The 17,978-nt window shown below is 35.0% G+C and overlaps 1 protein-coding gene across 1 annotated transcript in view; it reads right to left on the bottom strand.

Moving 5' to 3' along the window:
• The window catches only part of NUP37 (nucleoporin 37), a 42,106-nt gene that overhangs the window by 10,242 nt on the left and 13,886 nt on the right, over positions 1–17,978 (bottom strand). The window contains exons 4-5 of the mRNA XM_037068287.1: positions 16,299–16,371; positions 13,726–13,820 (exon numbers count right to left, since the gene is read on the bottom strand). Of these exons, the coding sequence (XP_036924182.1) occupies positions 13,726–13,820; positions 16,299–16,371 (168 nt within the window). The remainder of the gene's footprint in view (positions 1–13,725; positions 13,821–16,298; positions 16,372–17,978) is intronic.

Below are 17,978 nucleotides of genomic sequence, written 5' to 3' on the forward strand. Positions count from 1 at the left end.
GCTCTATTCTTTTGATCTTGTTCTAATATGTATTTGATTTTTGGTTGTAATTATATAAACTGAATAAATACATACCAGAATACTTTCACAATTTTTCTCTTTCAAATGAAGAAAACCAAAAGGTAGAAAATATGGATACAGATATTGTATAAAAACAGGTCAATTAATGAAGTATACTCCTGTCCAATGAACCAATTTTTTTCACAGTGTTTTATCCTGAATAGAACCAGATACTTTAAAAATAAAAACCAACTTAAAATGGGGAGGGTGATCCAAATTACTTTATAGGCCTACGATACAATGATTTATGGTTTATAATTATAAGCTTATTAAATAATTCTCAGTGGTTGCATAATCCAACTACCAAGAATGCAAATTACAACAAATTGGTCTGAAATGAGTTATCACAACTAAATTAGCTACAGGTGGTACATTTTAAGTTGTTAAGCCTCATTTCCCTTTTTGATAGATTCCATAATTAAGCTCTTCTCAAGTCTTCTCACGGAGCTCAACTCATTTCTCTGTCTTTCCTACACAGCTCATCTAGTCAATATTAGTTCCACCAGGAAAAGTCACATTTCTTTTTTAAAACATCTTTTAAAGTACAACGTACATAACAAAAATACATAAATGTTCAACATAAAGCTCAAAGAGAACACATTTAAAGAAAACAGTACGCAGTTTAAGAAACAAGAGTATTGCCATAACTCCAAACGTCGTCTTGTGCTTCCTTCCGGTCACACTGCCTTGCCCTCTCACAAAAGGCACCCACTATTCCGACTTCTCACACTACAAGATCGTAAAAGTAGAATCCTATGGTACATATTTGCTTGGTCTGGTATCTTTCACTAATCGTTAGGTTTTGTGAGATTTAACAACATTGCTCCATGCTGTTGTATTATGTTCATTCTCACTGCTGTATGTAGTACTCCATTAGTTAAGTAAACTGTAATGTATTTATCCACACTACTGTTGATAAACATTTAAGCTGTTTCCAATTTTTGGTCATTACCTACGGTGCTGCTATGAACCTCCTTGTACATCTTTCAGTGAATACAAACAACCATATCCACTCTCACACACACACAGACACCCACCCACCTGCTGGGTATATACTTAGGTGTGGAATTGCTGGATAGTAGTTTTCCAATATGTTCATCTTTAGCTGGTATTGTCAAATAGGTTTCTAATGGATTGTACCTCATTTTTCCTTTTTCTCTCATATTTCTTTTAAGTTACCAACTAAAAAAGCTTAAAAATTAACACATTCTCTGACAAAACCAATCTTAAAACAATCATTCGTCTGACTGGTAAAAGGTATAGCTTTTTAGTTGGTCTTGTTTATAAGGTACATTTCTCAACTCATCCCTTTTTTGCCTGCATTTTATGTTATTTTAATGTATCTCTGTATGGATAAATTTGCATCAGTTTTAAAGCGTAGTGAAGACAATTTATATAGTAGCTCTCTTAATTTAACTCCTGGCATCCTCCCTTTGACCCTCTGTAGAATTGATGAGGAAAGGTGGCCATTTTCTAATATTATTACATGTGTACTTTGTACGTTTACCGAGAAGGAATGTGGGTTCTTTGCTGGGAAACCACTGTAAGTGATGTAAACCCATGCTTATTAATGCAATTAAATATTACATAATCTGACAGAATATGAATGTGAAAGACCTGTTTAATTTTTTTAAATCCTCACCCAAGGATATGTTTATTGATTTTAGAGAGGAAGGAAGGAAGGGAGAGTGGGGGCCAGGGAGAGAGAGGAAAAGGAAGAGAAAGGGAGAGAGACAGAAACATGGATGTGAGAGAGAAGCATGGATCGGTGCCTCCAGTATGTGCTCCAACCTGGGATCAAGCCTGCAACCTCGGTATGTGCCCTGAGCACATTTCCAACCCACAGACTTTTGGTGTATGGGATGATATTTCAACCAACAGAGCTACCTGGCCAGGGCTGAAAAAGCTGTTTAATGAAACTAAGTTAATGGCAACTAATTAAAAGGAAGTATACAAATTTAAAAGACATTTCTAAATTAGGCATGAGTGACAATTACAAAAGGTTAAGCAATAAATATCACAAATATCTAGATATATTTGAAGTAAGACTGCCTAGCAGGATTTTTCATTGTACACACTGTATTATGGGTGTGTGTGGTTCAGGCAAAAAAGGTCCCCAGTGTGAATCAATGAAGTCACAACTTCAGAAAAAAGAAAGCCTTAGCATCAGGTAAAAAGGTTTGCAAATGGCGAGTTGACAAATTTTTACATGTACGTTGTATCTGAAAGTAAAGTAGGTAGACATTCCTTTAAAGTGATTTCATGAGTCTACCAACTTTCTGCTTGTCTAAGGAACTACAGATTTAGACATGTCATATAAGAGAGTTTCTATTGTAATGCAGAAAAATCCATAGATTTGGAAACTCATATGTAATATTTCCAAATTTGTTAATATATTTGTTTATAATAAAATTACCTAAAAGTTAATTGTAACCACAGAAACATAATTTTCAGAAAAGTGGTACATCACAGAAACAGAAAAGCCATCAGTGTTCATAGCCTTTTTAATATACATACTCAAACATGGAAAAGATAACGGACCACTTACAAAAGAATAAAAATATAACATTATCAAGTTAAATTACCTTGACCAAAAATCCAGAGCTATATGAAAGATACACCCACACACCCCTACTTAAATGTTTGAAAGGTAAATTTCAAAGTAAAAAGCTTTTGAGGTTAGGTTAATCTGCTGACATATTAAGAAGTCACTTAATATTAACTGAATTCTTCAAGCAAAACTACAGTTTTGACCCAATTTGACTATAATTATAAACACATCTCTAACCCCTCCCAACTTTGTGGTCCTAAATAGAGCTCTTAAATTTAGCTGTAAAATGTGGGAGAAGAGCTATCCTGATGTAAGATTAAGATAACAATTACTTTACTTTTGGTAGCTTATTGTTAAATTATTTCAGGCTGAATGCATTTTAGCAGAACGTTAAGCATTGCTACCATATATTATTTAAATGTAGTTGCCCCATTTAATTAATTAAAAATCCCATAAGTTGGGCGCTGGCATATTAAGGATATCGTAGATATTCTCAAGGGTCTTTTAAATTGAAAATTAGTAGAGAAAGATGTTCCCTCTGAGAATTCAAAAGGAAACTTCCCAGGAAATACTCTGTTCTTTTATTTGTCCTCTACTTTTAATTGGCAGCCCATCGGCTGTTTGGGAGTTCATTGCATAAGAAAATTTCTGCTACCAAATGTTTTTGACAACATGAAGGAGGGATGGATGACATTAAACAACACATTCTGTATCCATTTGGCCCTCCATAACTAGTAAAGCAAAAAATATAAACCAGAATCTAAAAGACACGACTGGTTCCTATGAATCACTGTATTAATTAAATATGAAAGGAAGAACACAAGTAACACTGAGATGTAGTCACAAGGATGAAAAGGCACTTTACAACGTTACTGGGTGTAGGAAAGGGATGTGACATTTAGAGCCAGCAAACATTTTTCACTAAATTTGTGATAGCAAAATGAAGTTTTTGCTCTCCCATTTCCAAATAATTAATCACTAAGCTACTCATCATGCTATCAATGATTCAGAAAGCAACAGGTATGGTGTATTTCCTTAGAAAGTGAACAATTAGAAAATGAAAAAAAATTACAAAATAATTTATTGTTAAGTTTTTAGCGTGAAAGGAGTTCAGAGGTGGGGAACCCTATAATGGGAAGCATAAATCTAGGCTTTAGATGGACGGATCCTGACAGTGGACGTGGCAAGCTAGAGTGGTGAGTGAATAAAGCGTGTCAGCCTGTGGCTCAGACCACAGAGCACTCTGGTGGCCAGGCAAAGAGCCTGACCAGTGGAGGCAGCAAAATGGTGCGATAGTATAAAATAAGATTTTGTAAAGAGTGTTTTCAGTATGTGTCAGTGTTTAAAATATATTCAGAAATGAGATTAGACTACTTCTGCTTCTTTTAATATTCCACACTACTGAAAAAATTTTACTGATTTAAGATTAAGATGAATTATAAGAGTGAAAAAGATAATTGCATAAATTTATATTACCCTTCAATAATTAAAAATAATAAGTAAAAAATACAGTTGATAGTCAAAGGCTATGCATGTTTTGCAGGGGAGAGGAGTGCCCTGTTTAAAACGTAACACAAATAAACCAACTATACCATATAAAAAATAATCTACCACTGTACATATTCATGAAGGCCTGGAGAGCTTAAAAAATCTTACAGCTTACATGTTGTTGCTTCATTTGTTTTCTTGAAGTTATAAACAAATTCATCAGCAATTAAAAGTTTATCATCACAGAGGAGACAAACTACCTGAGGCCACTCCAGAGGAGAATTAACACCTTACTTAACTTACATGGATAAACAGATTTTTTAAATTTTTATTTTTCATTAGTTTACAATCAAAATTATTATATTAATTTCACATGTATAACAATGGTTAGACAGTCACATACTTTATAAAGTGTCCTCCCCCAATATTTCCAGTACCCACCCAGCTCCATACACAATACAATATTATTGACTGTATTCCCTATGCTGTACTTTACATCCCTATGACTATTTCGTAACCACCCATTTGCACTTCTTAACCCCTTCACCTTTTTCACCCACCCTCCCAACCCCCTCCCCTCTGGTAACCACCAGTCCTCTGCATCTATGAGTTGAACAGATAAATTTCTGAAGGATAGGAATTGTGGGAGATTTTGTCACATTTAAAAATAAACTTCAAAATTAAACTCTCAACTGCAAAAAAATACCATATGGTAGTTTCCAAACAGACCATATGTAATAATTTCATCTTTAAGGAATTCAGAGTAAAAGGACTTTTTCTTTAACTAACATAAACCTTAATACAAATACCAATAATACTACTCAGGAAATAGCATTTTATTTTGATGAAAAAGTTTGATATACTTTACAACTGAAAATGTGATTATGAGGGCCCCATGAGGGCCCCATCAAGCAGGTTTAATTACTGCCCTCTCTGCTATGGTACTACCCTTTACGAAGTGCTGATTTCACACTTCACCTACATGGGCACACGGAGAGAACAAAGAGTTGAATACTACAGTGGTGTTACCACTGCATGGTCACACAAAATTTCAGAAAATTCTTTTATCATTTTATTACTTTGACTCTAGTAAAATCTGTCTTAGCCTATGATTTCATTTCATTGAACTAAAATGTCTGCAAATGTGATCAACAGGTTTTATATAAGTCTTGGATAGCTCTTATAAAGGCACACAACCCTTACATTCCATTTGCTAGAAGTAGGCCGTTACCCAACTCAACACAGACTGCTTTACCTAATTCTTACAAAAACCAGAGGGAATTTTCCAAGACAAGCAGAGAACTTTATCTCTGGCATTGTTTAACCATAACATTATAATGAATAATGTAAATTCTCCTGATTTCACTTTGTTCCTGGAATTGTTCAGGCAGGGTTGATTCACATCTGAGTGGGGATTCACCGCCCATCCTTAAGAGGCCCTCTGTCCCCTTTCTCCTGTTTCCCACAAGGACCATCTGTAAATAGGTCACATATTTTGTGATCTCAACTGGGGCGAGTGTGGGGAAGGAACACTACATCTCAACTATGGATCTTGAAGACCCTGCAATTTACATAAACACAGGTAATGGAGAAAGAACTCAGACATCACGGGGTACACAAAAGATACTTGATAAGCATTATTTTTCCTGTTATAAAATGTTTCAGAAACAATACTATTGGCTTAGTGATTAGTTAGGTAATTTAGTATTCTCTTATCTAGTGGTTTGGTTATATTCCTAAAAAATAATCTTACTCTTTATTTTTTATATCCCACTCCTTCTCCCATTCTTTTTAAAAACGATGACAGCTAGAACATGACAACTACTAATATCTCATGTTTTATAGTCAAAGTGAATGGCACATTACTTGCCTCTATTATTTTTGTCTTGAACTAGAAATTCCTTAGTTTCTAGAAGCCAATTTTCTTTCACCATAAATTTATGTAATATTTTAAAAGATTATTGGTGGGGAGGAGGAGGAAAGGAATCTACTTCTGACATCCTTTGTAGTTACAGTGTGTACTGGGTCTTCTACTTCTTTTGTATCCCCCAAAGCACTAAATGTTGGCTATACTAAACATGTTTAATAATTACTTGTTGATCTGACTTGCTCTTACAGAACGGCACTGTTTTTAATATACAAGAACATCTGTTATTTGGCAATGACTGGGAATGAGATGTTCTGTATTAGTGAGTTTTTAAAATAATAAGCTTAACCCATTAAACACTTAAACACCATTTTTACCTTCTTTGTAGTAGGGGATAATAAATCTTTCTAAATGAAAATGCACTTACTTGCTTTTCAAATATTGTAACAACTTTTTCTTTTGATGATGCTGGGTCAAATCATCAGCACTTTTATGTAAATGTAATATTTACATTTTCCTGTGCAAATGCACACACACAAACAGGTATTTACGTAGATATGTGTACATGTATGTGTGTGTATTTACACGTGGTACACACCGTAAGGGACCATAAAGGAAATGGTGTAGAACACGAGGCTGAAAGCCTAGCAATCCCATCCTGTGACTTATTGGAGTTTCTTTCTTAAACACATCTCTGGTCAGATACTTTGGCAACAGCATCTTTTTTCTAAAGATGTGGTGAGAGACACAGCTGTATTCATTCCTCCGCCCACTCACTGAGCACCTACCACAGAGCACTCTTCTGGGTGCTGTGATGACTTTCAGGTAGGAATGCATGGCCGACTGCAAAACACCGTATTAGTGAAAAGGCCAGTGCAGCGAACTCTAGAATAATTTTCCTCATCCTCAGGAAATGTCTGTTTCTCTCTATTCTTCTTTTTCATCTGAAAACTGAGTTAATGAAATGTAAAGAAGGAACATGATGGCTTCATTTTTAAGGACTGGGACTAGAGTGTTTTAGCAAAGGTGTCTTGCAAGAATTATAGACTCTTTGAAATTAGAATATAACACTTCTGCTCACATGACTCTACAATTCTACCAACCTTATTAAGCCCTACACGATGCTTGATTTTGATTAGAACACATAGGTAATATGAACATCTGCTTTTTCAATAATAGAAATAGACTAAAACTTCTTAAAGAATCCTCAAGTAGAAACAGTACAGTGTAGCGCTTCAGAGCCAGACTGCCTGGGATCCTCACCTGTAAAAAGGGAATTGTAAGAGAATCCACCACATGAGGTTTCTGAGGACTAAATTAATTGACATAAAGCACTTAGGAGAGTGCCTGGTCACCTTATTATCTAAATCAATGGTTCTCAACAGGTGGTGGTTCTCATGCCTGGGAGGCAGTTTTCATTGTTCTAATAATTGGGGTACTACAGGGAATAACTGGATGAGAAGCAGGGGTGGTAGACTTTAGACTGTTCCAGTGAAATTTAGAAATACCTTAAAAGGTAGCCACATTTCAAGATAGGAGATCTTTTTTTGTTTTCTGCAGTCCTTGTTAGTATTCCATCCTATGGCATAACAGTGAATCTTTTTGATAGTGTCATATAAAAACTGGCTGATTTGTAACAGTGTTATCCTTCCTTACTGTCTCAACCTGACATCCTGAAATTTGTTTTGTCACGTTATCTCTATTTTGATGAACATTTCCCTCTTTCACTTACTGTATTTAATCTTTTTCTGTTACCACGGACAAGAGTTTTTATCCTAGTAAGTTTCACTCATGGCTATGACATTGCAGAACTCCAGATGGCACTATTTACATTGTCTTCCATTATAGCCCTAGAATTGTTCGACCTGGCAGGCTTTTCAAGCCTTACATTTTTCTGTGATCTTATTTTATTGATATTCAAATTTGTCCATTATAAAACAGGACAAAGACTACCTCGCTATGTATTCTTATGCAGAGATATTTGAGTGTGTCTCTCTACAAGACACACAGACATACACACACAAACGAACTGTTTTGTTTTCATTTCATAGAAATGTTTAACTCAATTAAAGTACTATAATTTTTATAATATATTTTGATAGGTCACATTTTCTGAGTTTCATTTAAGAGTGGGAATTATACAGTTTTCATTAAAAATGGAGGTATTGATACTGATAAAGAACCACTGACCTAAGTAAGAACTCAGTTAAGAACTCGAAGATTATGGAATACTAAAACTAGATAAAATCTTGCACAAAATTTAATCTATCATCTTCTATAATTACATTTCAATGATAACTAGCACCCTAGTTCATAGTTTTAATAGCTATATTATAGAATGTAGAAAAGTAAGAAAGATCTAAAGCATTCTTATACAAAAATACCATCTTCTCAAGGTAAAGTTGAAAACTGTCATCTGGGCAGAGCAGTGAGTGATTTAAGAGTGCAGGTGAGCCAGACGGCCTGATAGTCTTGTTCCTCTACTTGGCAGCTATGTCATTTTCCAAAAGTAACTTAGCCTCTCTATCCCTTGTATCCTCCTCTGTAAAATAAGGATAAAAATAGTACCTATCTCAGAGCTGTAAAAAATAAATTTACACAGATAAAGGCACTAAGAGTGGTGAGCATATAGTAAAACACTCAATAAAATATTTAGTAATATTTGCTTAGTAATATGTGCAATTTATACATAGACAATAAATACCTCTGACAGTCTTAGAAAAGTCTAAAATGGTCCTGAAACCATTATTCAATAAAATAGTGATGATTGAGTACCTAGCACAGCAACTGGACTCGACATTTTAACTGAATGGACTCATCTGTACATTATTTTCTATACATTCACTTGTTCTCTATAACAAAAGGTAAACAAGTGACAAGTTTTTAATGCATAGAGTGACATACTAGTGCAAATGAGACTGATTTTCATTCTGTTTGATTCAGAATTTGGCAATTTTCAATAAAACACATAAACTGTACAAACTTGTTCAGGGGACAGATTGTTTTGAAATGCTGTCTCTAAGGCCATAAATCTCCTGGCTGATTGTAATACTGTGTTTCTCTTGGAAATGTCAAAGTCAGCAATCAGAAAATATGTATAGATCAAAGTACTGTAGTTAAAAAATTATTTTTAAAAAACTGGTACTGATTCAGAGAGAGAACTACTCCTTCTGCTCTGTATAGTACAAAATATTAAGAATCTATGTGGCAGGAACGCTCATATATCACATGTACGTGATCATGTAATATTCCTTGCATAGGCTATAATACTTTACATAATATAGCTTACTATTTAAAACATTTTATTTACTTACTTTACTCATTTACCTTACTCACCATTTAAACCATTTTAAAGTGTATTTCAGAGGCACTTAGTCCATTCACAATGCTATGCAACCATCACCACTACGTAGTTGCAGAAGTTTTTATTATCCCCAGAGGAAACACTGTACCTACTTAGCAGTCCCTCCTATTCTCTCCTGCCCACTGCTCCTGGCATCACCGTTTTGTCTCTGTGCATTTGCTTATTCTGCAGATTTCCTATTACTATAAGTGGAATCACAGAAAATTTCATGTCTAGCTTCTTTCACTTAACATGTTTTCAAATTTTATCCGTGTTGTAATAAGTATCTGTACTCTTCAATCCTTTTTCTAGCTGAAAAATATTTCAATGACACCACATTTTGTTTATCCATTTATTAATTGATGGGCATTTGGACTGTTTCTACGTTTTGGCTATTGTGAACAGTACTGCTTGGAACACTCCTTCACAAGTTTTTGTTTGAATACCTGTTTTCAATTCTTTTGGGTATATACCTGTAACTAACAGTGGAATTGCAGGGTCACATGCTTAACTTTTTGAGGAACCGCCCAATTGTTTACCACAGATGCTTCATTATTTTATAATCCCACCAGCCAAGTGCAAGGGTTCCAATTTCTTCACATTATTGCCAACACTTGTTATTTCGTGCTTTCTAAAAAATCCTTTATTTATTTATATATTTATTTAACTATCCTTGTGAGTGGGAAGTGGTATTTCACTGTGCTTTTGATTTGCATTTCCCTAATGACAGTCACTATTTTTTCACATGCTTGTTTGTTTTTAAATCTCCTTTGTAGAATTGTCAATTCAAGTCCTTTGCCCATTTTTTCAAACTGGGTTGTTTATCATTTTATTATTGAATTATAAGAGTTCTTTATACATTTTGATGAAGTTCAATTTATCTTTTTTGTTGTTATTTTGTTATTATGTATGCTTTTGGTGTTACTTCTAAGAAGCCATTGCTAAATTCAAGGTCAGGAAGATTCTCCCCTATCTTTTCTTCTAAGAGTTTTCTAGCTAGGTGTTGTTGAAAATTTTTGCATCTATAATTGTAAGGGATATCAGTCTGCGATTTTTTCTTGTGATGTCTCGGTCTGTCCTTAGCATCAAGGTAATGCTAGCCTTACAGTATCAGTTAGAAAGTATTCCCTCCTCTATTCTTTCTGGAAGCTTTTAAGAGATAGGTGTTGATTTTTCTCTAAATGTTTGATAGAACTCACCAGTGAAGTGTCTCGTCCTGGGTCCTCTTTGTCATGAAGAATCTCTTTATTTGTTATGGGTCTATTCACATTTTCTATTTCTTTCTTGTGTTTTGGCAGTTTTGTGTTTCTGGGAATTTGCCCATTTCATCCAGGTTATCTAATTTATTGGCATATAACTGCTCACAGTATTCTCTTATTAGCCTTTTTATTTCTGTAAAGTTGGCAGTAATGTCCTCACTTCTGATTTTACTACTTGGAGTGTTCTCTTTCTGTTTGTGTAAGCTAAAGGTTTGTTGATTTTGTTATATTTTTTCAAAGAACCGTTTTTAACATCATTGAGTCTCTATTGTTTTCTATTCTCTATTTTTGTTATCTCTGTTCTAATCATTATTTTTCCTTTTTTTCGGTTAGCTTTGGGTTTCCTTTGTTCTTTTCCTGGCTCCTCAATGTGTAAAATCCTATGTTATTGATTTGAGCACTGATTTGTAGCATCTGTTATTTTGCATATTGTGTTCTCATTTTCAATCATCTCGAAGTATTTTATAATTTCCCTTGTGGTTTCTTCTTTGACCACTGGCCACTTAAGAGTGTGATGTTTAATTTTCATATTGTTTCTTGTTTTCTTCAGTTACTGATTTCTAGTTCATTCCACTGTGGTCAAAGAAGATATTTCCTGTAATTTCAATCTTTTAAAATTTATTTAGATCTATTTTGAGGCTTCACATATGGTTTATTCTGGAATGAATGTTTTCTATATGTCTGCTAGGTCTAGTGGGCTTACACTGTTGTTCAAATCACCTACTTCCTTACCGACCTTCAGTTTAGTTATTCTGTTAAGCACGTCTTCTTTAATGCAAGGTATGACTCGCATGTAAAACTACTTCCAAGATGACATGAGCTTTGACTATGCTTGGACAAGGAGTTCACCACCACCAACTTGCAGACTGAGACTGCAGGGGCCATTACTTCAGCACAGTGACAGGAACGATTCCTGGGATACAAAAGGCTATTTCCTCTGCCCAAATTGCACAGCTGTCATTTAACTGCTGTCTTTACTTGTAACTTGACAATTTTGTACTTGAGTTAATGAGGATAGCTGTACTGAAACATTTTTCTATTGTAGTCTGTTCCTCAGAATTCCCTCTTTCCTTTGTTACTGTGAGAGTGTATATTTACTTCTCTTCCTTTCTTTAGACTTCCTGACTTACTTATATCTTCTGTTTCTTTTAAAAATCTTATCTATATTACTTACCTTCTGGCCCAAGAAGTTTGACTTTAATAGCCAATCAGACTGTCCTTTGCTTCTCACTGGCAAACTAAGCTGATGAATTCTAAATTTAGCTCCCCAGCTATTGCTACAATAATGGTATAACCCCCCAAATCTTAATGGCTTACAAAAATAAGCACAATTTTTTTGCTCATGGCTCTGTGGGAAGCTTTATTTCATAATACCAAGGACTATATCTGTTTCATGTGTTCCTCATTCTGCAGCCAGTAGCCATTTAGGACATGTTCAACTCATAGCAAAGACAGAGGACAGTAGTTCAAGACAAACCAAGTAAAACATTTAAAGGGTCCATGTGTGTTGACCTGCTAATATTACATTAATATTACATTGGCCTAAACAAGTCACATGGGTAAGCCCAACAGAGTGGGGAAATCTCCTTCTTCCACTGTAGCAGTGGGGAAGAGGGAAAGCAATTATTTGCTGAACAATAACACTATCAACCACATTCTAGCAAATAAGACAATTAGAAGCAACATAGTGAGTTTTGAAAAAGTTAAATTTATTAGCTTAATTTTATTTTGAAGTTAAGCCTTTTGTCCTTTTTAAAGTAATAATGTTCTTTCTTTTACAAAATTATGGTGACAATTGAAGGCAGCAGACATTTAAGAATTCTGATTACTCAACAAAATAAAAAGCTGAAAACCCTCTGTCAGTCCCCCAGATTTTTAGGACAATTTTACTGGTCTACAAAAATCCCAAAGTCTACTACAAGAAAATAAAAATAATCACAGACCGCTAAATGTAATTCCAGGTCTCTCTGGCTCCCATTCACTACTCAGAGGCTATTCTTTGGCTCAAAGAGACATCATTTTCCCCCTTCTCAGGTTTCATTATTCTCAATGCGTGTGAGTAGGAAAGTCCATGTTTTAGAGAACTGAAATGCCATTAATTTATGTCTAGTGATCTCACCTCACTTTCATAAAATCATGCCATCTGCTCTTCAGGTCTCTATATAAACTTGGTTTTGTCATACTGGGGGCTCCAGAATCTTACTGTCATGTAAATCTTTCCTGTCCCTGACATGAAAACTTAACAGACAGCACAAAAAGAGTAACGGCCTATGACTCTGTAATTTTAAAAAGATGGGCTCTTACAGAGATTAAAATTTAAAAAGTCGCTAGTGGCTTTACTTCCAAAGTGAAAAGACACACACTTAATAGTTTTATATGTGTACAAGAGTTTATAAATACTAACGATTTTGTATAGCCTTATCAAACATTAAAGTTATGCAAAACAGCATAGCAGCGTTTCTTTTTTCCTTTTTCTCACAGTACTGTTAGAACAAATGAAGCAATTGGCACTTCTGTAATGACTGATTCACTCATCTCACTCCTGACTCCACAGCTTATTTCCACCTCCCACTTTGGCTCTTCATCTTGTTTTTCACTTGTGACATTCTCTAGCTTCAGGCACTATTAAAATGTTATAGCTACCTCATCTGTTGCAAATTGGGCATGGGGTGAAAGAATGTGATACTAAAATGTATTTTATATACAGAAAACCTTATATTGAGACTTTCAAATTTGTCAAAACACTAACTTTGCTGTGAGTTTTACTTCAGCAAATGAGATTTGCAATTCATTATTAAACACTAACTTACCAGATAGGATCTGTGAAATAACTTCGTAATATGGCAACTGCCTTTAAGTGGCCTACCGATCTTGCCCAATATTGAAGAATTTGACCCAACATATACTTAAATTTCATACATGTGCAAGTATAAAATAAGAGACAGAGAGGTACCCATGAGTCAGTGAAGGAAATTTCCAAAACTGGGAAAAGAACTTAACTCACCCATTTTGAAATTCATATTTATGTCATTCAATTTGTATGAAGTATCAGTGTGTGGAATATTTATAGAAGCTACATTTTCTGTAATTTTTAAAATGTAATTCTTAGTAAAAGAAAATGAAAATTAAAAATGTGCTTATATCATAAGCAACATACCTGCAGGTATGATCGTCACTCACACTTGCAATTCCTTGGCCTTCTTTGGGATCAAACACCAAACCATTAATGAAATCTGTATGGCCCTCTAAAACCTGACATAAGTGGAAAAATTAATAAGAACACAGGGAAAAAATCTATAATATTCATACTTAGTATTTTTACTTCACTGCCTTAAAAGCTTTCACTGCATGCTTTTCTTTTCCATAAATATTTCTTAAGCAATCTGCTATTTTTAAAGCATGATTTATACACCCACTTTTCTGGAAGGTTTATCTTGGAAAGAAGCTGATTATTCAACACTCTGCTATTAGCTTGATCTTTCTTTTCTAGTATGCATTTCTTACAAAAACACACACATTTTTTTAATGTACCTGTCCTCATATCACCTCCTTTTTCACTTATTACATAAAGCTTAAATAAAAATTAAAGCTAGAACTTTCTAGGGGCACTGAGATGGAGTCTCCCTCAACTTTTTACCTCATACCTTCTGCTTGCATACTCGCTGCTGCCTAATACACACATAGCATAAACTTCACCTTCTAAGGTCTTTATTCACTTGTTCAATGTGACTGCCAGTACTGGAGACAGCTAGTGTTGTAAGTCTACAATCACAACCCACAAATACACTTCCGGCCACAGGAAGAACAAAGGGAAGGCGTAAGAGGGAGGACTATGTGAGCAGGCAAGGTTCAATGAGTTTAGGTCTTCCAAATGGAAATCCTCAAGAGGCTTGTCAAATATCCGATATTTAAATATTTAATGAATATTGTTTTTGCTTCCTCTGTTCATTCCAAAGACTCACATTTTATCTCAGTTTTAGATTAATAGTGCTTCTATTTGGAACTGGTACTATTTAGAAATATATCATGAGAAAAAAAATTTGATTTAAACATTCCTGTGTAACTTGAACAAACCCAGTTCCTCCAAATCATTCTTTCAAAGCTCGTACCACAGTCTATAAGGTAAACTAAATTAATATTAAATATTTAATGTCTATCAACACTAGCCCATTAGTTTTGAATGGGTCAAAATTTTTATGTCATTTGTACTTGGCTATCACTGGTACAGCTTTACATTAACGAATATATACAGTACACTTTACAACTGTGTATAGTTCATTGTATACAGCTTAGGGCTTTTTTTTTTTACTATTTTCTAAATGATTGAAAAGGTTTATAGTTTACCTTTGTTTTACAACATTATTCATGTTTTTGATTTACTAGAAAAGTCAAGAAGGCAATACTGTTCTTACAAAAAACACGATGTAATTTCAACCCAAACTGAGAGCTATTTACTCAATTTTTTCCAGCTTTAATTAACATATAACCACAGATGATTTGATACACATATATTACAAAATGGTAATCACTATATGGTTAGTTAATTCCTCCATCACCTCACTTAATTACCATTTTTGTTTTGTGGTGAGAATGTGTAAGGTCTACGCTCTTAGCAACTTTCAAGTATATAATGCAGCACTGTTAACTACACTCACCATGCTACATACTGGTCCCCAGAACTTACTCAATTTATGAGTTGAAATGTGTCTCCTCTGACCAATCTCCCTGTTTCTCCTGTCCACTAGCCCCTGATAACCACCACTCTATTCTGTTTCTGAGTTCTAGCTTTTCAAAATTCCACAGACAGTACAGCTGACCCTTGAACAATGTGGAGGTTAGGGGTGCTGACCCCTGTGCAGTCAAAAATCTGTGTATAACTTTTGACTCCCCCCAAACTTAACTACCCTCAGTATCTGCTGGGTATTGGTTCCAGGATCCCCTGCGGCTAACAAAATGCATAGAGTTAGCCCTCCACATCAGTGCTCTCCCAACTGTGGATGAAAAATAGTACAGGTATTTATTGAAAAATATTTATGTATAAGTGGGCCCATGCAATTCAAACCTGTATTGTTCAAAGGTCAACTATATTTGTCTTTCTCTTTTGAAGTTATTTTACAGAACTACTTATACCAATAGAAAACACATACATAGGGCTTATTGCGTACAAAGCACTGATCTTAAGTGTTTCATACAAATTAGATCAGGTAATGCCCATAATTCTTTGAGGCAGATGCTATGATTTTACCCATTTTACGGAGAAGGAAATGAGCACAAAGAGCCTGGAAAGGCGACCGAAGTCATACTATTACTAAAGTGATGGAGTTGGGTTCGAACCCAGGTGTTTTGACTCCTGTGTCTGCGCTCTTAACTGACCTGTCTTCCTGCCTTGCACTGTGTTGTGCTGATCACTGCTCCCCCAAAGACTGTCTTGTCCTCTGTGTGTGTTCGTATCTATTATGCTCCTACTGTGCCAACTGTGACTTCCTAATTCTCCCTCCTTTGCTGTGCCAACCTAATATTGTAATGTAATGAGTGATATCAGATTTATAATCTCCAGTCCTTACTAAGAACTTAGATACTATAGTCTAAAACAGAGTTAATGACACCCTAAATAACATACTTCAAAAATGAGCATGAAGTTATCTTAAATTAGGATAAATCCAATTTTTAAATGCAAGAAAGTGTTTTAAAATCAGCTAAAAATTTAAAAATTATACTTGTTAGGCATACCTTATATTCAGTTTTATCTTTAAGATCTGAGGTAAACAATCGAATTTTCATATCAGCAGCTGAAGTACAAAATCTGGAAGCAAAAGAAACAGAAACAAACCCACTTTTAGCCTCTATAAATGGAAGTTCCGCCCTGTCCCTTCCAATCCCCCTCTCCAGCCACCAAAGCTATTTCATAATCACCCTTTTCTTCAGGCAGCAGGTACGCTGTGACCCTGCTGTAAAAAAATGTTATACAGTAAACACTGAAAGTAGAAGGTACTTAAAAATTTAAAGAAAACCACAAAAATTACTATATTCTGCATTTGTCTCTTCCACAGCAAGTGTACAGTTTTATTATAAATTACCATATGAATTTAACTTTTAACTTTTACTTCAAAGTTTAAAAAGCTGTGACTTAGAAAGTATCTTTATTTTAGTTAGGTCAATATTAGATATAAAATTACCATTACACATTGACCTTAGTCTTTGGCATCTGCAGCTACCCATATGCTTCTTACTTGTTTTCTACTCCTTTAAATAAATTAGATAAAATAAGATAATATTTTTACAACTACGAAATTGGGTGTATTTATATCTATCAGCTGGAGTATGATTTGCACTGACCCTAGACTCGAAGGCATTTTTTAGAAGTTTGTCAAAGTACACTACACTTAAAAAAAAATCTGAGCAATAACTATTTTTTAACTAGTTTGCTGTGAATCCTAAAATTTTTAGATTCTCAGCATGTGACATTATGGCTGAGAAAGGAATAAAAATTATATTTATATATTGAAAACAAAGTGTATTTCTAATTGTTTTAGGTAAATTTCAAAAAAAAAACTAAATTTCTTTAGTTCTGACGACATTAAAGTTAACCATTTTCCCCTCAACCAATGAATTTATGTAACAACATTTAAATTAAATAAAGGCAAGGCTCCTAATCAACAGTCCCCATGTGCCGGCAGACCTCTGGGACACCTCTTTTTTAAAAATATTTTATTTATTTATTTTTAGAGAGAGGGGAAGGGAAGGAGAAAGAGTGGGAGAGAAACATCAATGTGTGGTTGCCTCTCATGTGTCCCCCACTGGGGACGGGGCCTGCAACCCAGGCATGTGCCCTGACTGGGAACTGAACTGGTGACCCTTTGCCTCACAGGCCCGTGCTCAATCCACTGAGCTACACCAGCCAGGCCGGGGACACCTCTTCATAGCGACTGGGCAAGGGACACGGAGGGCCTCAGGTACACAGGGTGAGACAGAAGTAGACTTAAAGTTGTGAGGATGTGAAACGGTTTATTCCTGCATCATTATTTATTAATTATTGTAGTATTTTCCATACGAACAACTGTAAACCTACTTTCCCCCCCCCAGTATATAATCTCTTTTGGGCATGTGTGCTGTATTTCATATGTACAAATAATGAGGTAAGAAAAACTAAAAAACAAAACTTATTCTTTTAATTGTCCTCCTTTGAATCTGTCCCATGATTATTGTCGCCATATATTATTTCCGCACTTAGAGGAAACTCTAGCACAAATCTGCTACAGTATTATGCAGATTTCCTCATAGTTATGTCTCGAAGAAATCACTGAAAAATCTGTTCAAGAACCTCATCTCTATGATAGAGGTGCCGGTGATGATGTGGAAAAAGAGGAACTCTTTTGCCCTATTGGTGGACATGCAGTCTGGTGCAGCTTC

Source organism: Sturnira hondurensis, unplaced genomic scaffold (genome assembly GCF_014824575.4).
Source record: "Sturnira hondurensis isolate 20B ecotype Veracruz unplaced genomic scaffold, ASM1482457v3 Scaffold0017436, whole genome shotgun sequence".
Taxonomy (NCBI): domain Eukaryota; kingdom Metazoa; phylum Chordata; class Mammalia; order Chiroptera; family Phyllostomidae; genus Sturnira; species Sturnira hondurensis.